This window comes from Tachyglossus aculeatus, chromosome 2, assembly GCF_015852505.1.
Source record: "Tachyglossus aculeatus isolate mTacAcu1 chromosome 2, mTacAcu1.pri, whole genome shotgun sequence".
NCBI classification, from domain to species: domain Eukaryota; kingdom Metazoa; phylum Chordata; class Mammalia; order Monotremata; family Tachyglossidae; genus Tachyglossus; species Tachyglossus aculeatus.
Window position 1 is genome coordinate 137,806,399 of NC_052067.1, and position 23,602 is coordinate 137,830,000.

The 23,602-nt window shown below is 48.5% G+C and overlaps 1 protein-coding gene and 1 non-coding gene across 2 annotated transcripts; one reads left to right on the forward strand and one right to left on the reverse strand.

The window, feature by feature from the left end:
* Positions 1–1,094: 1,094 nt before the first annotated feature.
* Positions 1,095–1,232, forward strand: LOC119924751. Its single transcript, XR_005449447.1, has one exon. It is a non-coding gene; the product is annotated as a small nucleolar RNA SNORA7 (small nucleolar RNA).
* Positions 1,233–16,412: 15,180 nt separating this feature from the next.
* Positions 16,413–21,294, reverse strand: LOC119921994 (olfactory receptor 51E1-like). The gene is made up of 2 exons (XM_038741971.1): positions 21,279–21,294; positions 16,413–17,417 (listed from the first exon to the last, which is right to left on the reverse strand). The coding sequence occupies exon 2, from the start codon at positions 17,385–17,387 to the stop codon at positions 16,434–16,436; it is 954 nt and encodes a 317-aa protein (XP_038597899.1). The 5' UTR covers positions 17,388–17,417; positions 21,279–21,294; the 3' UTR covers positions 16,413–16,433.
* Between the last annotated feature and the right edge of the window lie 2,308 nt (positions 21,295–23,602).

Consider the following 23,602-nt stretch of genomic DNA (forward strand, 5'->3'; position numbering starts at 1 on the left):
TTCGATTCTCCACTTCCTACATGTCCCCTCCCCTGGAGAGAAGGGGTCTACACCTTCCTTCCTGGGGAAGGTGGACCAGGGGAGGGTCAGCTGTGAGTTAGGCCAGTGTCTCGGACTGGAAGTGAAGGCGGGAGACAGAGAGGAGTGTCACAGTTGAATATTCCAGAAGAGGGGACAGCAAGGAAGAGATCACAAAGCTGGCACTGGAGTAACAACAATATTACATTGAATCTGTGCAGAGCTCATACTCTTCCAAAATACACTTTCACACCAAAGATCTCATTCTCGCCTCCCAGCAGCTCTGAGAGATAGGAAGGGTCAGATGGGGAAACTGAGGTCAGGGAGCTTAAGTGACTTGGAAAAGTTTACACAGTAGGCTAGAGACAGAACTGGAACTCGGGTCTTCTTTCTCCCACATCCAGGCTCTTTCCAGTAGTCCTCCTCCTTCTTCTCCTCCTCTACCTCTTCCTCTCTGGTCACAACCAGATGTGAAGTAAATTCCAGACTTTTAGAACTGGACTGGACCTTGGAAAGCCATCAGGTCCAACCCCCTGCCTCCGGACCAGAGTGACTAAACCTCTCTGGACGGACCTTAAAACTGGAAACTCTACACCCTCCCTTGGTCAACTGTACCAGGGTTTTATTCCCCTGACAGTCAGGAAGTTCTTCCTTACGTGCAACCAGAATCCTTTCTGCTTATTTTCAACCCATTTCCTCTTGATTGGTCCCCAATGCCACAGGAGATTAGCTGTCAATACCCTCCTGCTTCCCCCCCTCCCAGTTCCACAGCACTTAAGTGCATTTCTGTAATTTTATTTGTTTGTACTGATGTCTGTTTATTTGAAATGTTGTCTGTCTCCCCATCTCTAGACCATGAGCTCATTGTGGGCAGGGATTGTCACTCTTTATTGTTGTACTGTCCCAAGCACTTAATATAGTGTTTTGCACACAGAAAGTGCTTAATAAATATGGTTGATTGAAAGAATGAATAACAGTTCAGAATCTTAAAGACAGCTTCCCCGCAACCTTCCTTTTGTTCAATCTGACCCCAACCGGTATTTGGATTGGGTTTTTTATCCCTCATACAAAAAGTCCCCCTCTCAGGGTCACAACTGGAGAGTTTCCAGTCCTCTGCCAGCCTTGGCTAAGAGAGGGAGAGTCAGGCAGAGGGCTACCAGTTCCATTCCTAGCTTAGTCAGTGGCTAGAGAGTGGAAGGCAATCTGCTACAAACTCACCCATGCTGGGCAGCAGCGGCATGGGACAGAGTCAAGGGCAGAGGGTTTACTGCGTGGAAAGTGGCAATGGTAAACCACTTCCATATTTTTACAAAGAAAACTCTATAGATAACTACCAGAACGACTGCAGATGGAGAGTGGGGCATTCTGGTAAAGATGTGTCTGTGGTGTCACTATGGGTCAGAAATGACTCAACGGCAAAAGACAAGACAAGACATGGAAGTCACGGAGAACACTATATCCTGTTCCAAAGATTTAGAATCCCTAAATGGTCAGGGGCCCAGTTCAGAAGCGCCTACAGATCTGATCAGCTTCCCATTGATTCCTTCCCTTAAAATCAGAATTTGCACAAGCATTTAGTCGATCAATTGATTGGTTGAGAAAGATATCAGATATAACGGACCCCAGATTAATCTCACTTTTTTTGCTGGGAGGCAGGTTTATGTTATTTGTTAATAATAATGATGGTATTTGTTAAGCACTACCTATGTGTCAAACACTGTTCTAAGCGCTGGGGGAGGTACAGGGTAATCAGGTTGTCCCATGTGGGGCTCACAGACTTTAATCCCCATTTTCCAGATGAGGTAACTGGGGCACAGAGAAGTGAAATGACTTGCCCAAAGTCATACCGCTGACAAGTGGCAGAGCCAGGATTAGAACCCACAAACTCTGACTCCTAAACCAGCGCTCTTTCCACTGAGTTGCTTCTTACTATGTGTCAAGCACTGTTCTAGGAGCTAAGATAGACACAAGTTTATCAGGTTGGACACAGTCCCTGTCCTACATTGGGTTCACTGTCTAAGTTGGAGGGCAAGGATTTAATCCCCACTTTACAGACGAGGTAACTGAGACACAGAGAAATTAAGTGACTTGCCCAAGTTCACCCAGCAAGAAATTGGCAGAGGTAGGATTAGAACCCAGGTCCTCTGACTCCCAGGCCTGTGCTCTCTCTACTCGGCCACTCGGCTTCTCTGATAAATATCAGCATGGCCTCATGGGAAAAGGGTAAGACTGGGTGTCAGGAGACTTGGGTTCTCATTCCAGCTCTGCCACTGGCTGACTGTGTGGCTTTGGGCAAGTCACTTCATCTCTCTAAAATGGGGACGGAATCAATCTCCCCTTTCTAACTTACTTGGTACATGAACTCTATCCGATGTGATTCTCTGCATCGTATTCTCCCAAGGGTTTAGTCCAGTGTCGGCACCCAGTAACCACTCAATAAACATCATTGATTGATGACTGTATTTATCCTAGTGCTTAGGCACTTAATAAACATTTAACAAATACTATATTGGTTATTATTGCATGAGCAGTTTTGAGCTCCCCAAATGTCCTGCCATACTTTTAAAACCCATAAACATACAAAACGTACTCCATGATTCTCTTTTAGGACTTTTCCTTGAGTCAGTTTCCATTTTTCAAAGAGGAAGAAAAAATAGTCCATCTTCTAACCTTGCTTCTTCTTGAGTTTAGCAATTTGGAACACTTGTTTTTCCCATTAGACTGTAAACCCTTTGGGTGCAGGGACGGCATCTTTTATATCTATTGTTTGATCCCAAGGACCTAGTATAATAGTATAGTATTCTAGTAGTTGACTTTAGCCCAGAAGACCTGTTGGTGGACCTCACCGTCCACTGTTTTTTTTAAATGGTACTTGCTATACACTTGCTATGTTCCAGGCATTGTACTAACTGTGAGGACAGATAAAAGATAATTGAGTTGGACACAGTATGTGTCCATGTAGGGCTCACATTCTTAATCCCCATTTGACAAAGGTAACTTAGGCACAGAGAAAGGTGGCCTAGTGGAATGAGCCTGGGCTCCACCACTTGTCTGCTGCATGACCTGGGGCAAATCACTTCACTTCTCTGAACCTCGGTTACCTCATTTGTAAAATGGGGATTAAAACTGTGAGCACTATATAGGGCAAGGACTGCATCCAACCTGATGATCTTTTATCTACCCCAGCACCTAGCATAGTGCCTGGAACATAGTAAGTGCTTAACAGATGCCATAAAAAAGCAGTGTTTTGCAGTCTATCAGTAGTATTCACTGAGCATTCATTGTTGCAGAGCCCAGAACTAAGGGCTTGGGAGAATACAATGCAACAGAGTTGGTAGGGCTGTTTCCTGTTCACAAGCTAATAAATGCCACTGATTGATTGATTGAAAATTAAGCTGTGAGGAAGCGGAAGCAGGTAAATGTTTTGCATGCAAAATCTGTAATAGATATGGTTCTTTCTACAAAGGCAGTTCATTTCCCAGTCTTCCCTTCAATTCCCGCACAGACCACTGTAAAGCATCCTGCACTCTGCCAGGTTTTCACAATGCGATTTACTCCATTTTGCCGGAATTGTACCTGCCAGAGTTAGGTCGGCTAACAAATTAATGATAGGGAAGGCTGTCTGTCTCAGCTGCAACACACTTTTTGTTTCATTTTGTTTTTTAATGATATTCCTTAAGCGCTTACTTTGTGCCCTGGCACAAAGCAGGCACTGTACTAAGCCCTGAGGTAGATACAAGTTAATCAGGTTGAAAACGGTCCCTATCCCACATAGGGCTCACAGTCTTAAACCCCATTTTACAGATGAGGTAACTGAGGCCAAGAGAAGTAAAGTGACTTCCCTAAGGTCACCCAGCAGATGAGCGGCATAGCAGGGGTTAACCCAAGTCCTTCCGACACCCAGGCCCGTGCTCTATCCATTAATAATAATAATAATAATGGCATTTATTAAGCGCTTACTATGTGCAAAGCACTGTTCTAAGCACTGGACCATGCTGTTTTATTAAATCTGAATCAAATTCCCCATTACCCTATTAGAGAAGCAGCATGGTGTAGTGGATAGAACACACGGGCCTAGGAGTCACAAGATCATAGGTTATAATCCCAGCTCCACCATGAGTCTGCTGTGTGACCTTGGACAAGTCACTTCATTTCTCTGTGCCTCAGTTACCTCATTTGTAAAATGGGGATTGAGACAGTGAGCCCCACATGCGACAGGGACTATGTCCAACCCCATTTCCTTGTATCCACCCCTGCACTTAGTACAGTGCCTGGCACATAATAAGCACTTAACAAATACCACAATTATTATTATTATTAGTGGACAAGTGGAACCATTTGACTAATGAAGAACTGAGCTGAGCATCATGTCACCCTCTCCTTCATCTTAATCATGCAGTCGGTCCTTGGCCCTCCACCCTGACCCAAGCGGTACCAAGGCTGTCCTCCACAACCAGCCCATCCCTGACTCTCCACCTCAGCCAATCTTCGGCTCCTCAGGTACCTCCAGGGCTAGTGGCCCTCATCTTTCCACCCTAGCCCCCATTACTGAACTCCCTCAACTCTGGCGTGGAGGCCGGCTTCTCCACAGGGCACCACTCCAACGCCTCCATCCCAATAACCAGTTCTAACCCAGCCACGGGACAGCAATTTCCCATGCCTTGAGAAGCAGCGTGGCTTAGTGGAAAGAGCACAGGCTTGGGAGTCAGAGGACATGGATTCTAATCCCAGATCTGCCACTTGTCTGATGAGTGGCCTTGGGCAAGCCACTTAACTTCTCTGGCCTCCGTTACCTCATCTGTAAAAATGGGGATTAAGACTGTGAGCCCCATGTGGGACAACCCGTTTCCTTGTATCTACCTTAGAACTTAGAACAGTGCTTGGTATACTTAACAAATACACTTAACTATAATACCAGAACTATTATTATTATTATTATGCCTTTCACCCACTCCCCGGTGCCTTCCACTCAGCCTGGCTTGGGACTGCAGACCAGGGGTGGGGGTGTTTGCAGTCACCAATGGCCAGAAACCGGTCGTGACGGGTGTCCACCGAGCACCATTTGCCCCTGAGGGCTGATGTGCCCGACCCTAACCCCTTCCGAGTTGTGTTTAATTGACATGCTTGACTGCTGATGTTTATAATTGTTGAGTTTTTCCCGGTGTTCACTGTTGATTGAATTATATTCTTACTGTTCCATGTATCTGTCAAGCCCCACGTAGGCTGTTGGTCCCTTGTGGGTAGAGCTTGGGCCTTAATTCATTTTCCGGTAATTCCTCCCCGAGCCCGAGGACCATCCTTCGCCCATTACAAGCGCTTACACCAGTGTGAGTGAGTGATCATTCCCCTCCCCATGCACCAGGTAGGAACGCAGCCTTGAGGGTCTGCGGATCCAGGGAAGCCACTGTAAACGAATTAACGCTGCTTCAATCAAATTACCGCCAGGACAGCGTCTTCCCGGGAGTCTGGGGTGGGCGGAGGGGCTGCTCTACACAAAGAAGGTGCTCAATAAATACCACTGATTGATCGATAGATTAATTGGGGGTGGGGCAAGACCCTTGTGCACCCAGAGGACACCTTAGGCCCCTCATTAAACTGACTAGGGGAAATGTACGGCACATATCCAGGATGGCTGCTGTCTGATTTCCATTTGCCCTGCTGCCTGATTTCCAATGGTCCATCCCCTGTTTCCTTTAGGTCTCCACCAGCTTAACTCATGGGAGCTGCTGCATGCTGCTCCAGCTAAGCAGCATGGCTCAGTGGAAAGAGCCCGGGCTTGGGAGTCAGAGGTCATGGGTTCAAATCCCAGCTCTGCCAATTGTCAGCTGTGTGACTTTGGGCAAGTTACTTAACTTCTCTGTGCCTTAGTTACCTCATCTGTAAAATGGGGATTAAGACTGTGAGCCCCACATGGGACAACCTGATCACCTTGTATCCTCCCCAGTGCTTAGAACAGTGCTTTGCACATTCACATAGTACGCACTTAACAAATGCCATCATTATTATTATCATTATTCCCTCCGGCTTCACCCCCCGCCTTTCCCCAAGTCACTGACCGAGGTTACTGGAGTTGTGGGTCTTTGGTGGTGCAGCATGGTGGGTCACTAGTCCAGGGCTGGACCAGAGCTGTGAGGCAGGACTCCCACCCTAAGTCCCCTGCCCTCAGGGGCTACATCTTGACACATTCTGTAAAACCTGCAGCTGTCAAACTTCCCAGACGATGGGAAAAAATGTGTCCAACCCCTAACCCTTGGCAACCCCAAAACATCATCCACCTGAACTCCAGAGGCAGGACCCAGGGAGTTGAGAACTCACCCCAGTAGGTTTGAAGACGGGAGGAAAGCCTCTCCTTCCTTGTCCCAGATTATTCAGTCAATGGTATTTACTGAGCACTTACTGTATGCAGAGCCCTATACTAAGAGAAGCAATGTGGCCTAAAATAAGGAGCACCAGAATCTGAGAAACTGGATTCTAATTCTGACTCTTCTGTAAAATGGTGATTCAAAACCTGTTCTCCCTCCTACTCAGACCAAACCCCTTGTGGGACAGGGACTGTGTCCAACTAATTATCTTGCATCTACCCCAGTGCTTAGTACAGTGCTTGCCACATGGTAAACACTTGAAAAATATCACTATTATTATTACTAAGCAGTTGAGAGAATACAATAGAGTAAGTGGGCATGATACCTGCCCTCAGGGAGCTTACGGTCTAATGAACTGTGGGCAGGGAACGTGTCTACCAGCTCTGTTGTTTGTACTCTCCCAAGCATTTAGTATGGTGCTCTGCAAACAGTAAGTGCTCAATAATTACCATTGATTAATTGATTGATTGAACTGAACCTCTCTGAGGATGTGAATTATATATTCAATGGGATTTATGTGGAATCAGCTCTAGACCAGATGAGTTTTAACTGTGGAGAAACAGAGAGAGAGAAAAAAAAAACAGGTGGTGGATTGGACCCAGGGAAGATGCCACTGCTGACCCAGCTCAGCTGATCCTGCCCTGCAGGTTCTTGATTGGGTATGCTGGGTAGAGCAGGGCCAGATGGTTCTTGCTTCCCCTGAGGCCAGAGTAGGTGGACCTGAGCCGAGGTTGCAGTAGGAGGGATTCAACTTAGGTGACAGTAAAGACTTGCTGACTGTGGAGACTGATAGAGGTTTGTGGACCTTTCTTCCCAGGTCACTGAGGTCAGGTTGGACTCATCTGACTGGGACAGTTGTTTGCTGTCCCACCTGTCAATCAATCAGTGGCATCAGCACTTAGTAAGTGCTTAACAAATACCATTATTATTATTATTTACTGAGCACTTACTGTGTGTAGAGCACTATACTAAATGCTTGGGAGAGTACAATATAATAATAATAATAATGGCATTTATAAAGTGCTTACTGTGTGCAAAAGCACTGTTCTAAGCCCTGGCGGGATACAAGGTGATCAGGTTGTCCGACGTGGGGCTCACAATCTTAATCCCCATTTTACAGATGAGGTAACTGAGGCCCAGAGAAGTTAAGTGACTTGCCCAAAGTCACATAGCTGACAAGTGGCAGAGCCAGGATTTGAACCCATGACCTCTGACTCCAAAGCCCATGCTCTTTCCACTGAGCCATGCTGCTTCTCTAACAGAATTAGTAGACATGTTCCCTGCCTACAGCAAGGACCAGCATGGCCTAGAGGAGAGAACACACCTCTGGGAGTCAGAAGCTCCTGGATTCTAATACCAGCACTGCCACTTCTCTGTGCCTGTTACCCCCTGTGACTCTATGTGGGACAGGGACTCTGTCCAACCTGATTATCTTGTATCTACCCAAGGCTTAGAACAGTGCCTGGCACATAGTAAGTGCTTAACAAACACCATTAAAATAAAAGATCTTACAGTCTAGTTTACAGCTTAAACGAAATACAGGGTATGGTGGTCCTAACCTTCCCAGGATCCTGCTCAGAGGGGAGCCTGGTATAGAAAGCAAAGACCATGGACTCTTCCAGGGGTACTGGGAACTGAATACAGGAAGATTTCTTTGCGGTTGGTTGTGGTTGAGAGACAACCGAATCCCTTAATAATAATTGTGGCATTTGTTAAGTGCTTATTATGTGTCAAGCACTATACTACGTGTTGGGGTAGATATGACATAATCAGATCAGACACAGTCCCTGCCCCACACAAGGTTTACAGTCTAGAGGGATACATCCATCCATATGCATGTCAACTCTCCTACCCATAGTCACCTCCACATTCCCGCATCCTTCCTCAGGGCCGGCCTTTGGAGGAGCTGGTTCTTGGGCCCTCTATCAGCTCAGGAATAAGATTGGATCCCTCCCCACAACCCCCGCCGGCATGCTTTCATTCCAAGAGGAAATTTTCCCACCATTTTCCCAGCTGTTCGCCTGTCCGTGTAACTCCCTGGCAGATGCTCTTGATCCAGGTGCCAGGCAGCATTTCCTCTCTGGGCCAACTGGAATCAGCCAGGAAAATTCCCCCGGTCCCCCTGGGACCTGCTGGGCCTGACTGATGTTTGGATCCTTAAGCCTGCTGCCCTCTCTGCCTCCCCCGGGGTCAAGGACCCTGTCTGGAATAGCCTGCAGGTCCTTCTCTAGGGACGGAGCATTCTTGGATCCAGGCAGGAGCGGGGAGCCTGGGAGACCAGAGAAACCCCAACTGCAGACCAGAGAGTGTCTGAAAAGTGAGGGCCCAACAGTCAGCCCTCCATCCTCCTCACCCCCTTTTTGGTGGCATTTGTCAAGTGCTTACTGTGTGTCAAACACTGCTCTAAGCACTGGGGTAAGTAAAGGTCAATTAGATTGGACACAGTCCCTGTCTGGACTGTCTGGAGAGGTGGGAGAGTGGATGGGAAGGGGTCCAGCTCAGTACACACTCTCCAGCACTGGGTTGCATGACTATAGAAAGTTTATAAACTCTTTGCCTGGTGGTTGGAAAGGCCAGCGCTTTCTCATTTGCAGCTAGGACTGAAGTTCATGTCAGATGGGAGCTGTGACTCCTTCCTCTTTTTAACAAAATAATAATTGTGATATTTGTTAAGCACTTACTATAGGCCAAGCACTGGAAAAGAGACAATGCAACTAGATGAGACCCAGCAGCCCCACAATCCCACAGTCTAAGTAGAAGGGAGAACCGGTATTGAATCCACATTTTACATTTGAGGAAACTGAGGCACAGAGAAGTCAAGTGACTTCTCCAAGGTCACACAGCAAGCAACTAGCAGAACTGCGATTAGAACCCAGATCCTCTGACTCCAAGGCCCTAGCTCTTTTCACCAGGGCACGCTGCTTCTCCGCTCCCACAGCTCTGGTCCCAGGTGCTGCCCACTGGGATGGTCTCAGAGCAAGCGCTGGTGAGGGAGGAGAAGACCAGGGCTGGAAGGGCTGGGAATTAGCTGTAGGGCCAGGCAATTATCTTGTGACCTCTGATGCCCATCCCAAAACTAAGCTCTGGTTCATGTGGGACTAAACCAAATAGGCACAGTCGGGACAGAAATCAGGCAGTGTGCCTCATAGAAAACAGGCATCGGGACTAATGGAATTCAGATAGCTGACCTAATGGAAGTCAGGCAGCAACGCTGTCCCTCCTCCACACTCCTAGAGAAGCAACGTGGCCTAGAAGATACAACATGGGCCTGGGTGTCAGAGGAGCTGGATTCTAATCCCAGCTCCACCACTCGTCTGCTATGTGACCTTGGGCAAGTTACTTAACTTCTCTGTGCCTCAGTTTCCTCAACTGTAAAATGGGCTTAAGACTGTGAACCCCATGTGGGACAGGGACTATGTCCAACCTGATTAGCTTGTATCTACCCAGTGCTTACTCCCTGGCACACAGTAAGCACTTAACAAATACCATTAAAGAAAAAAATCTCCAGTCTGCTCACCTAGATTGACGTTTCCCCTGGACTCTGTTTTGAGTCAGATAAGCCCTCTCAATATTTTAGCAGATACTTCAGTTTCAAGCTCTGGGTGATGGGAAGCAGGAGAAGGAGGTGGCTGGGTGGTGGGAGAGCAGATGGGAAGTGGTACAAGTCAGCACACACCCTCCAGTTGGATAGCATGACCATGCCAACTTGTACTTCCCAAGCACATAGTACAGTGCTCTGCACACAGTAAGCTCTCAATAAATGCGATTGAATGAATGAATGAATAGGAAGTTTGTAAACTCTTTGCCTGGTGGTTGGAAAGGCCAGTGCTTTCTCATTTGCTGCTAGGACTGAAATCCTTGTCAGGTGGGGGCTGTGACTCCTTCCTCTTCTTAATAAAATAATAATTGTGTTATTTGTTAAGCACTTACTATGAGCCAAACACCGGGAAAAATCAGTACAATCAGATCAGACCAGTGGCTCACAGTCTGTCTGGGAGGGAGAACAGGCATTGATTGAATCCTGATCTTTTACAGTAAGGAAATTGAGGCACAGAGGAGTTAGGTGGCTTGTCCAAGATCACACAGCAGGCAAGTGACAGAGGCAGGATTAGAACCCAAGTCTTCTGAGTCCCAGGTCCATGCCCTTTTCACTGGTCTACGCCACTTCGTGTGCTGCTTTCATTAAAATTATTTTTATTTAAGATTCCCACTTTCCCTGAGTTTCAACTTTCAGGACTCTAGTCCCTTCTATTTGATGATGATGATGATGATGTATTTGTTAAGTGCTTACTATGGGCCAAGAACTGTTCTAAAAATAATAATAATAATGGCATTTATAAAGCACTTACTATGTGCAAAGCACTGTTCTAAGTGCTGGGGAGGTTACAAGGTGAACAGGTTGTCCCACGGGGGGCTCACAGTCTTCATCCCCATTTTACAGATGAGGTCACTGAGGCACAGAGAAGTGAAGTGACTTGCCCAAAGTCACACAGCTGACAAGTGATGGAGGCTGGATTTGAACCCATGACCTCTGACTCCAAAGCATGTGCTCTTTCCACCGAGCCACGCTGCTTCCACAAAAACAGGTGGAAAATGAGGGCATCGATCCCACTACCTCTCACATGCTAAGCGAGCGCTCTACCATTTGAGCTAATTCCCCTCCTAAGCACTTAAATTAATCATATTTAACAATCCCACATGGGGCTCACAATCTAAGTATCTGGATCTGTGACTTACAGGCTTTTGATATTTGCCCTCTCCTCAACCCAACAGCACTTATGCACATATCTTTAAATTACATATTATAAATTATTGATTTATATTACTTATAAGTAAATGCAACATGGCTCAGTGGAAAGAGCCCGGGCTTGGGAGTCAGAGGTCATAGGTTCAAATCCTGCTCCACCACTTGTCAGCTGTGTAACCTTGGGTAAGTCACTTCACTTCTCTGTGCCTCAGTTACCTCATCTGTAAAATGGAGATGAAGACTGTGAGCCCCACGTGGGACAACCTGATCACCTTGTATCCTCCCCAGTGCTTAGAACAGTGCTTTGCACATAGTAAGAGCTTAACAAATGTCATCATTATTATTATTATTATTATATTAATGTCCATCTCCCACTCTGGAGTACTCCCCTAAGCTCTTAGTACAGTCCTCTGCACATAGTAAATGCTCAATAAATACCACTGATGATAATGTGTAGGTTTTACATAATTATTTCATTTCCTTAGATAAAGAAGTTGAAAAGGAGCATGGCTCTAGTGGAAAGAGCCATTTTTACAGATGAGGAAACCGAGGCACAGAGAAGGTAAGTGATTTGCCCACAGTCTCACAGCAAAGTGGAAGAGCCAGGATTAGAACCCAGTTCTTCTGCCTCCCAGGCCTGAGCTCTTTCCACTAGGCCATGCTGCTCTGGCCTCAGCCCCACAGCACTTATGAATATATCCATAATTTGTATATTATTATTATTATGGCATTTGTTAAGCACTTACTATGTGTGAAGCACTGTTCTAAGCACTGGGGAGGATACAAGGTGATCAGGTTGTCCCACGTGGGGCTCACAGTCAATCCCCATTTTACAGATGAGGTAACTGAGGCTCAGACAAGTTAAGTGACTTGCCCAAGGTCACACAGCAGACATGTGGCAGAGCCAGAATTAAAACCCATGACCTCTGACTTCCAAGCCCAGGCTCATAATGTCTGTCTCCCCCTCTAGACTGTAAGCTCATTGTGGGCAAGGGAATGTATCTACCTTGTCCATTGCATTGTACTCTCCCAAGCATTTACTACAGTGCTCTGCATATACAAGTGCTCAATAAATACGACTGACTGATTGATGGCCAAGCCCTCAACAGTTTCAACTGAATTCATCTCAACAAACCATCAGCCAAACCATGTCAAGATTCCCTTGACCCCCGCTTTTAGCCATGTCTACACTTACCAAAACCCAAGGAAATCTTTTTTCCTGCTCATCTTCTGGGCAAACTACAATGGCTATACTGTCCATCTCCCTGTCTCCAGCAGGAAAATAGAGGCACAGTCCCCAGGTGCTACCTACTCGTCTGAGGATTTGCTTTTCAATGGTATTTATTAAGTACTGACTGTGCAAAGCTCTGTACTAAGCACTTGGGAAAGTACAACAGAGTTGATAGATACCATCCCTGCCCACAAGGAACTTACAGTCTACGTGGGGAGCACTTCCAGGCTCTCTATCCACCCCGAACATCCTGAGTAACACTCCCAGCCTCCACTTAGCCCATCCCTAGCAGATGTTTTTAAAGTTTCAGGACATTCCCTCCCCCATCCCAAGGACTCCCAAGGACCCTGCTCTTCCTCAGGTCTGGCTTGAGTTCCTCTAGGCAATCAAACAATCAGTGAGATTTGTTGAGTGCTTACCACGTGCAGAGCACTGCACTAAGTACCAAATGAGGTTGCCTTTCAGCTTGAACCCTTCCTATCCTGTTCTGGTCACTCACTCTTTCAACCCTGCCCTTTCTTGTAGCCCTTGATTCTCCAGATACTCTGGGGAGCAGAGAAAACTCCACATTTAGTCTGCTTCCCTCGTGGTAACTAGCCACCTCTTCTCCCCTGCTGGCCTCAAACTCAGCTGGAAGAATGATCTCCAGCGGTTGTTTCTGCTCAGTTTTCGGGATCAGACCCTGTACCTTAAATGACTGATTATCTCCAGCTGGGCCCTAAAGCTGGGCTACGTCTATAAATATTCCTTCCTCCTTCCGTCCATCCCCACCCCAGCCCCAATCCCTGTCTAGCTCCTGGCTCCCCTCCTGGGAGCCAAAGTCAGACACGTCCTCGGCGGCCTGGGAGTGGAGTGAGCAGAAGAGTCAGGCTGTGGAACGGGGCCAAGAGGCAGGAGTGGAAAGATCGAGTTTTCTCCCGAGCAGTCCATGTCCCGGGGTTAAAATGCTCACTTTGAACTTCTTATGTTTCAAGGTTTGTTGAAATTGGTATTTGTAAACCATTGGTACTTGAGAAGCAGTATGGCCTAGTGGATAGAGGATGGATCTGGAAGTCAGAAGAGCCTCGGTTCTAATCCCTGCTCTGACACTTGTCTGCTGTGTGATCTTGGACAAATAACTTCACTTCTCTGTGCCTCAGTTCTCTCATCTGTAAAATGGAAATTAAGACCGTGAGCCCCAAGTGGGACATGGACTGTATCCAACCTGATTAGCTTGTATCTATCCCAGCACTTAGTACAGTGCCTGACACATAGTAAGTGCTTAACAAATACCATTGTAAAAAAAGCCACAAGAGGTGATGAATTAGGGAGCTGTGCCATGTCAGAGAGAGAGAGAGCAGCCATTTCTGCTTAGAACAGTGCTTCACACATAGTAAGCTCTTAACAAATACCATCATTAGTATTATCATTATTATTATTTCTGGTTACAGGTTTTGCATAGTTATTTCATTTCCTTAGATAAAGAAGTTGAAAAGGAACATGGCTGTAGTGGAAAGAGCACATGCCTGGGAATCAGAGGGCCAGGGTTCTAATCCCCATTCTACCAATTGCTTGCTGTGTGACCTTGGGCAAGTCACTTCTCTGTGCCTCAGTTCTCCCATTCTCCCTTCTACTTAGACTATGTGCCCCTTATGGGACAGGGACAATGTCCAACCAAATTGACTTATTCCAACACTTAGAACAGTGTTTGATACATAGTATGTGCTTAATGAAAACTATAGAAAAAAAGTTGAGAATTCTTGATGGTCCTCTCTAAGCACTGGCGGGGATATAAGGTGATCAGGTTGTCCCAAGTCGGGCTCACAGTCTTAATCCCCATTTTACAGATGAGGTAACAGGCTCAGAGAAGTTAAGTGACTTGCCCAAAGTCACACAGCAGACATGTGGCGGAGCCGGGATTAGAACCCATGACCTCTGACTCCCAAGACCATGCTCTTTCCACTGAGCCACACTGCTGAGAAGCTTGGGAGTCAGAGGTCAAGGGTCCTAATTCCGGCTCCGCCGCTTGTCAGCTATGTGACTTTGGGCAAGTCACTTAACTTCTCTGTGCCTCAATTACCTCATCTGTAAAATGGAGATTAAGACTGTGAGCCCCACGTGGGACAACCTGATCACCTTGTATCCCCCCAGCGTTTAGAACAGTGCTTTGCACGTAATAAGCGCTTAACAAATACCATCATTATTATTATTATTCTCTAGCCTACACAAAAGGAGGCAGGGAAAGAGAGAGGAGGCGATGGAGAGGCCCAGAGGAGGTTGGTCAAGGAGACCCCCCCTATTCCTTCCTCCTCCCCCTAGGACTTGGGTGTCAGCTCTGTAGACTCATGACCAATATGCCTTGGGTCTGACATGTGGCCCATCCAGACCCAGAAGACACAATGACATTTGCCTCCACCATCATCATCATCATCAATCGTATTTATTGAGCGCTTACTATGTGCAGAGCACTGTACTAAGTGCTGGGGAAGTACAAATTGGCAACATATAGAGACAGTCCCTACCCAACAGTGGGCTCACAGTCTAAAAGACCACCAGAGGTGTCATTGCCCTCCTGGGCATCCCTCTTCGTGGCTACGGATGGACCTTCCAATGAGCCCCTCTCCAACCCCAACTTTCCCACTGTTGATCCAAAACAGACAGCTTACTGCAGACAGCACTGTGATATCGGCCTAGTTTGTTGCAGATAATACAGTTCTTCTGCAGTTTCCCCACTGAAGATGGGGGCAAAGCTGCAGGTGAAAAACAGAAATGCATCTCCTCCCAATCAGTGCCGCGTTTCTTCCTGGACATCATGCTACTACCCAGCACGAGAGGACTTGAGGTTAAATCAATCAATCAATGGCATTTATTGAGCACTTCCTAAGTGCAGAGCACTGTACTAAGCACTCAGAACAGTACAGTACAATAGAATTAGCAGATACGCTCTCTGCCCGTAATGAGCTTACAGCCTAAGGGATATTTCCATTAAAAAATGGGAATTCTGGGGTATTGGAGGTGGAGCAGGAAGCAGGTAGGACCAAGCCCAACCTGAGTAAAGTCATTCTGACCAGCTGCCAGGCAGAAAAGAACCCACTCAAATTGCCACCAGCGCTATCAGAGAGCCATACCAGTATGGTGTTTACTAAGCTTGCCAGTTCTTTGTGGACTCAGAAAACACACAACCCATTTTAGCTTCATTGACAGGGTGTCCCTAGCCTCCCTGAACACTGAATCAATGCAAGCTCTTGGCTCCATCATTCACCTCCAAACCCCAGGAGCCCCACAAGCCCTCCAGCGGTTATCTCCATCCCTCTAGCAGAAAGAGCACGTGCCTGGGAGTCAGAGGATCTGGTTTCTGATCCTGGCTCTGCCACTTGCCTTCTGGGTAACCTCGGACTACACACTTAAATCCTCTGTGCCTCAGTTTCCTCACCTCCAAAATAGGGACAAACTACCCTTCCCTCTTAGACTATGAGTCCCATGTGAGGTAGGGATTGTGTACCATCTGATTGTTTAGTACAGACACATAGTAAGAGCTTAACCATACCATCAATTTTTTTTTTTAAAAAAAAAGGTTGAGGCTAGCCCTGTTGGGGAGATGCTTGCATATGACTGGCGTGGAGAGGAACTGGAGAAAGCCTTGGGGGGCTGGTACAGGGCTGGGGGAGGAGGGGGGGAGATGTAAGGACCAGGCCAGGGCAACGAGCTGCAGTGGTAATCAACCACAGCGAGTTCACCTTGTGCACATGCCAGACCCAAGTGAAACACAGGATTTATTCTCACAAGCAACGATGATGAAGCTGGAGCTATTTTAACTCTAGCTGGGCAGAGTCTGGGTGGGGTAGGGTTAGGGGGTGTTTAGAACCAACTGGTGGCTGATTGAAGTCCCCATACCCTATCGTGGCTCACTCCCCTCAGTGCCTGGATCCACTTCAGCGAGCCGGACTGGCCCAGGGCTGCAGTGGCTCTAAAATCTCCCAGAGCCCCCAGCCCCAAAGTGGAGGGCCTCTGTGACACCCCCTCTGCTGTGGGATTACAGGACTCCCCGAGCCGGGGGAGGAAGGAGCAGAGCCAGGCCAAGCTGCCGAGGCCCCCGCTAGGCGGACGAATCCCGGGGGACCGAGTGGAAGACTCTCAGGATCCGCTGGCGAATCCGCGTGGTGCCGATCCCATAGACCACGGGGTTGAGCACGGGAGGGACCAGAAGGTAGACGTTGGCCAGGACGACGTGCAGACTAGAGCTGACTCTGTGACCAGAGCGGTGGATCACAGACAGGCCAATGAAGGGTGCGTAGAAGAGGAAGACGGCACCGGCGTGGGACACGCAGGTGGCGAGGGCCTTGAGCCGGGCCTCCCGGCTGAGCCGCAGGGCTGCCCGCAGGATAAGGGCGTAAGAGAGGGAGACGAGCAGGGCATCGAGGCCAATGGCAGAGACGATGACCACCAGGCCGTAGACCACGCTGGTGGTGATGTCGGCGCAGGCCAGCTTCATGACGTCCTGGTGCAGGCAGAAGGAGTGGGAGAGGACTTTGGAGTCACAGAAGGGCAGGTGGCGGAGGAAGACGGGGAGAGGGGCCATGAGGGCCACACCTCGGACCACGGCGGCCACCCCCAACTTGGCCACCCGCGACGGGGTCAGCAGGGTGGCATGGCGTAGCGGATGGCAGATGGCCACGTAGCGGTCCAGGGCCATGGCCAGCAGGATGGAGGACTCGATGGCCGACAGGGAGTGGATGGCAAACATCTGGACGAGGCAGGTGTCGAAGGCGATGGCCGTGGAGTTGAACCAGAAGAGGCCCAGCATCCTGGGCATGGCGGCCGTGGCCAGGAGGGCGTCCACAGTGGACAGCATCCCGAGGAACAGGTACATGGGCTCCCGGAGCCCCGGCTCCGTGCCCACCACGTAGACGAGGATGCCGTTGCCCAGGACGGCAACCAGGAAGAGTGAGCACAGCGGGAAGGCCAGCCAGAACTGAGCTGCCTCCAGCCCTGGGATGCCGATGAGGATGAAGAAGGTGGCGCTTGAGTCACTCCCATTGGGGGTCGCCATGGGGCGGGGTGGGCCGGGGCCAGAGGGTACCTGGAACACACGAGGTTCAGAATTAGTGGGGCAGCAGCTGGGCCCTGGCCCCTACCAGCCCTATCATCGGCCTAGCCAATGGGCGAGGCCCAGCCCTAATTCCAGTGGGGGACAGGACAAGGAGCTGGTAGACAAGAGTCTGGGCCTGGAGTCCCAGCTCCACTTTTACCCTTACCCTACTGTTCATCCTGGGGCATATCCCTTAACCTCTTTAAGCCTCAGTTTCCTCAGCTGCAAAATGAAGATGGGACCAGCCTCTCCCTACCTCAGGGCAGTTGGCGGGATAAAAAGCGACCACCAATGTGAGGAGGACTTGGGTAAGAGAAAAGTTCTTTGCCAACTCAGAGGCCTATTTACTTTGACCCTTTCCCTATCCCTGATTCTGTTCCTCATCCGCGCCCTAACATGAATCCCTAGCATTGACAACCTGGCCCAAACAAGCCATCCTTAGTCTGCTGTCTGGATCATTCTTCTGACACAATGCTCTGTCCACATTTTCCCACTCCTCAAGAACACTCAGTCTATGTCTCTCCACTCCTCAAGAACTTCCAGTGGTTTCCCATTCTCTTCTGTACAAATCAATCAATGGCATTTCTTGAGTGCTTACTATGTGCAGAGCATTATATTAAGTGCTTGGGAGAGTATAACGCAACAGAATAAGCAGACATATTGCTTACGCATAATAAGCTTAACAGTCTAGAAGGGGAGACAGACATCAGTATAAATAAATAAATAATTTTAATCTATAATTTAAAGATGTGTATCTAAGTGATGTGGGGTTGAGGGTGGGGCGAATATCAAATGCCCAAAGGCCAGAGATCCAAGTGCATAGATGATTCAGAAGGGACAGCAAGCAGGGAAAAAGACAGCTTAATCGAGGAGGGCAAACAGAAATTCCTTACCATTGTTGGCTTAAAGCATTCATTCAGCTCACCCTCTCCTACCTTGCCTCACAGATTTGCTACTACAACCCAACACACATATTCTGCTCCTCTAACATCAATCTACTCTCTGTATGTCCACCTCAGAAGTCCTCCCTCTGGCTTGGAATTGCCTCCCCATTCATAATCCAATGGACAGCCACTTTCCGCACCTTCAAAACATCCTCCAAGAGGCCCTCCCTGACTAAACCCTCATTTCACCACCAATTCACCCCTCTAAGTCTCTATGCATTTGGGTCTGTACCCCTTAAGTGCTTTGATTCTTTCCCCACCCCACATCACGCTTAAGTATTTTGATGATGATGTAACCCCAACCCCAAAACCCTTATGCACATATCCATATACTCTGCTATGTCTGCAATTTATCTTAAATGACCCATGAGACTGTAAGCTCCTTGAGGGCAGGAATTGTGTCTACCGATTCTTTGGTATTGTACTCTTCCAAGTACAACACAAAATGAATTGATTAACCAGTTGATTGAAGCACTTAGTACAGTGCTCTGCATACAGTAATGGCTCATCCCCCCTTTCCAGACTGTAAGCGTGTTGTGGGCAGGGAATGTGTCTGTTTATTCATTATTCATTCATTCATTCAGTTGAATTTATTGAGTGCTTACTGTGTGCAGAGCACTGTACTAAGCGCTTGGGAAGTACAAGTCGGTAACATATAGAGACGGTCCCTACCCAACAACGGGCTCACAGTCTAGAAGGGGGAGACTATGTTAATCGTTGTAGTGTACTCTCCCAAGCATTTAGTACAGTGCTTTGCACACAGTAAGTACTCAATAAATTCATTCATTCATTCACTCAATCGTATTTATTGAGCACTTACTGGGTGCAGAGCACTATACGACGCGCTTGGAAAGTACAATTCAGCAACAGATTGAGACAATCCCTACCCAACAGTGGGCTCACAGTCCAGAAGGGGATGACAGACAATGAAACAAGTAGACAGGTATCAATAGCATCAAAATAGATAAATAGAATTATAGATATATACACATCATTAATAAAACAAATAGAATAATAAATGATTGAATGATGAATGAATCATTGATTAATTAGCCCATCGTGGGCAGGGATTGTCTCTCTTTTATTGTGGCAAGTCACTTAACTTCTCTGGGCCTCAGTTCCCTCATCTGTAAAATGGGGATTAAGACTGTGAGCTCCCCGTGGGACAACGTGATCACCTTGTAACCTCCACAGCACTTAGAACAGTGCTTTGCACATAGTAAGCACTTAATAAATGCCATTATTATTATCACTATTATTATTCTTTCCAAGGGCTTAGTACAGTGCTCTGTGCACAGTAAGGGCTCCATAAATATGATAGAATGAATTAATTAATTAACTAACTACTGAACCCTGGTACTGATCGGAGCCCTCATCCTAGCTCTCCTATGAGAAGGCTAATGTATGCCTCAGGCAAAAACTCCTCACTCAGCTTCAAGGCTCTCCATCACCTCGCCCCCTCCTACCTCACCTCCCTTCTTTCCTTCTACAGCCCAGCCTGCACCCTCCACTCCCCTGTCACTAACCTCCTCACTGTGCCTCGTTCTCGCCTGTCCTGCCATCGACCCCAGGCCCACGTCCTCCCCGTGACTTGGAATACCCTCCCTCTGCACATCCTCCAAGCTAGCTCTCTTCCTCCCTTCAAAGCCCTACTGAGAGCTCACCTCCTCCAGGAGGCCTTCCCAGACTGAGCCCCCTTCTTCCCCTCCCCCTCCTCCCCCTCCCCATTCCCCCTGCCCTAACTCCTTCCCCTCCCCAAAGCACCTGTATATATGTTTGTACATATTTATTACTCTATTTCACTTGTACATATTTACTATTCTATTTATTTTATTTTGTTAATATGTTTTGTTTTGTTGTCTGTCTCCCCCTTCTTGACTGTGAGACCGCTGTTGGGTAGGGACCGTCTCTATATGTTGCCAACTTGTACTTCCCAAGCGCTTAGTACAGTGCTCTGCACACAGTAAGTGCTCAATACATACCATTGAATGAATGAATTTGTCCTGAAGGGCTGGGAGGAAGCCTCCATCGCTGCCAGCAGGCGCCCCCGGGCTACACTAGAGCTACATCTTGGCTGTGCCAGTTTTCTTTTTTCGATGCCAAAGGTGAATTCAGCCCAGAGCTATGTCCTAGGCCGGCCATGGGCGGGGTTGGGGGGACGCAGGGAGAGATCCAGAGACGGACAAATAGACAGTCACAGAGCTACAATTAGGCAGAGGCTGGAGCCCCTCCAGAGGGAGAATCTCCCACTGGGGATTGGGAGTAGGGAGTCGGGGCCTGGGGAAGGATGGCAGCGTGTCTTTCAATCTAGCAGATACATTCTTGTCATTCATTCTTTCATTCAGTCGTATTTATTGAGCGCTTACTGTGTGCAAAGCACTGTACTAGGCACTTATGTCCAGAGGGCAAGGGTGGAAGAGGTCCAGGGTGGGGAGGGAGGGAGAGGCGTGGGAAGAAAAGGGGTCCCGGAAGGGCGAGGGCATCTCTGGATATCCGTTGTTGGGTAGCGACCGTCTCTATATGTTGCCAACTTGTACTTCCCAAGCGCTTAGTACAGTGTTCTGCACACAGGTAAGCGCTCAATAAATACGATTGAATGAATGAATGAATATATGCTGGGCAGAAGAAAAAAGGGAAAAAGTCGGTGCAGGAGATGCGGACCGGACTGAGCTCACCAGACTGGGAGCCAGGTTCAAATCTCACCTCCCTGTCCTCCACATTACGCCCATTCTTCTCCCCACTGACAACAAGCCTTGTGCCTCGCACCTGGCGGTGCCTCAGTTTCCCCATTCGAATCTTTCGACGCTGCCAACCCCCGCTTTGGCTCCGGCCCCACTCCCATCTGCCAAGACGCCCCCTCCTCCCCCGAGTGCCCGGGTACAGGCCCCCCGGCCGGCCCGGCTCTCACCGTAATCGTGCCGGAGCGGAGGAGCGAAGGAGCGGAGCGCTTCGCAGCGGGGCGGGTGGAGCGGCGGTGTGGAGATCCCGGCTGCCCCTGACCGCCCCCGCCCCCCGGCCGGGCCTGCCGAGCTCCGCCTCCGGTCCTGCCAGGCCCGGCCCGGCCCCAGGCCTCGCCCACCCACCCATCCACCGGACCGGACCCGGGCCCGGACAGGACCGGCCCCAGCTCAGGACCCTCCCGGCCCCTTACGCCATCTATTCTGGTGGTATTGACGCCTCTCTACTTTTTTTGTTGCGCTGTCTGCCTCCCCCTTCTAGACTGTGAGCCCGTTGTTGGGGAGGGACCGTCTCTATATGTTGCCGAATTGGACTTCCCAAACGCTTAGTCCAGTGCTCTGCACACAGTAAGCGCTCAGTAAATAATAATGGAAGCCGTATGGCTCAGTGGAAATCAATCAATCGTATTTATTGAGCGCTTACTGTGGGCAGAGCACTGGACTAAGCGCTTGGGAAGTACAAGTTGGCAACATATAGAGACAGTCCCTACCCAACAGTGGGCTCACAGTCTAAAAGATAATAAATACCACATTTACTATTATTATTATTGGAGAAGCAGCGTGGCTCAGTGGAAAGAGCCCGGGCTTTGGAGTCAGAGGTCAGGGGTTCAAATTCCGACTCCGCCAATTGTCAGCTGTGTGGCCTTGGGCAAGTCACTTAACTTCTCTGTGCCTCAGTTACCTCATCTGTAAAATGGGGAGTAAAACTGTAAGCCTCTCGTGGGACAACCTGATCACCTTGTAACCTCCCCAGCGCTTAGAACAGTGCTTGGCACATAGTAAGCGCTTAACAAATACCATCATTATTATTATTATTTGTTAAGCACTTACTACGTGCCAAGCACTGTTCTAAGCACTGGGGGTGGGGGGTACGAGGTAGTCAGGTTGTCCCACGTGAGGCTCACACTTTTAATCCCCATTTTGCTGATGAGGTAACTGAGCCACAGAGAAGTTAAGTGACTTGCCCAAAGTCACACAGTTGACAAGTGGTGAAGCAGGATTAGAACCCGTGAGCTCTGACTCCCAAGCCCATGCCCTTCTCACTGAGCCACGCAAATAAATACAGTGGAATGAATGAATGACAGGACTGGCCCTGCCCCAGATCTCACCCGCCCCGGACGGGACCTGCCCTCCCCAGTTCTTGCCCCTGGCCCGGGATCTGCCCGGCTCAGTGGAAAGAGCAGGGGCTTTGGAGTCAGAGGTCATGGGTTCAAATCCTGGCTTCACCAACTGTTAGCTGTGTGACTTTGGGCAAGCCACTTAACTTCTCTGGGCCTCAGTTCCCTCATTTGTAAAATGGGGATTAAGACCGTGAGACCCACGTGGGACAACCTGAGCTCCTTGTATGCCCCCTGCTCTTAGAACAGTGCTTTGCACACACATAGTGAGCACTTAACAAATACCATCATTATTATTATTATTATCAGTCCCTGGCCCACGACCTGCCCTTCCGCCTCCCCCACTAGAACAGAGTCAGTTCCCAAGTTCCCTACCCACGAGGGGTTTTAAGGAAGCTTAGAGGGCTTTGAAATGGGAGAGAGTTCCAGGAGGGGCAAGATAAGGGCAAGGAGGCAGCGACGAGATGGACAAGATCGAGGTTACATTGGGGAAGTTGTGAAGGAAGGAAGTGAGCAGGCTGGGTAGGAAATCAGGGAGGTAAGATAGAAGGGGACAAGGTGATTGAACGCTTTAAACTCAGTGATAAAGAACGAGTGTGATGGTTGTCCTTTAAGACACCCTCCTCAAGGTCCGGTTAAAGCCATTAACTCTCCCCCTACTGATCCAGAGTAGCTCTAAACTCAGTGATAAAGAACGAGTGTGATGGTTGTCCTTTAAGACACCCTCCTCAAGGTCCGGTTAAAGCCATTAACTCTCCCCCTACTGATCCAGAGTAGCTCTTTCATTCATTCATTCAATCAATCATATTTATTGAGCGCTTACTGTGTGCAGAGCACTGTACTAAGCGCTTGGGAAGTGCAAGTTGGCAACATATAGAGATGGTCCCTACCCAACAGTGGGCTCACAGACTAGAAGGGGGAGATAGAGAACAAAACAAAGCATATTAACAAAATAAAATAGAATAAATATGTACAAATAAAATAAATAGAGTAATAAATACATACAAACATATATACATATATACAGGTGCTGTGGGGAGGAGAAACAGGTAAGGTGGGGGGGATGGGGAGGGGGAGGAAGGGGAGAGGAAGGACGGGGCTCAGTCTGGGAAGGCCTCCTAGAGGAGGTGAGCTCTCAGTAGGGCCTTGATAGGGCC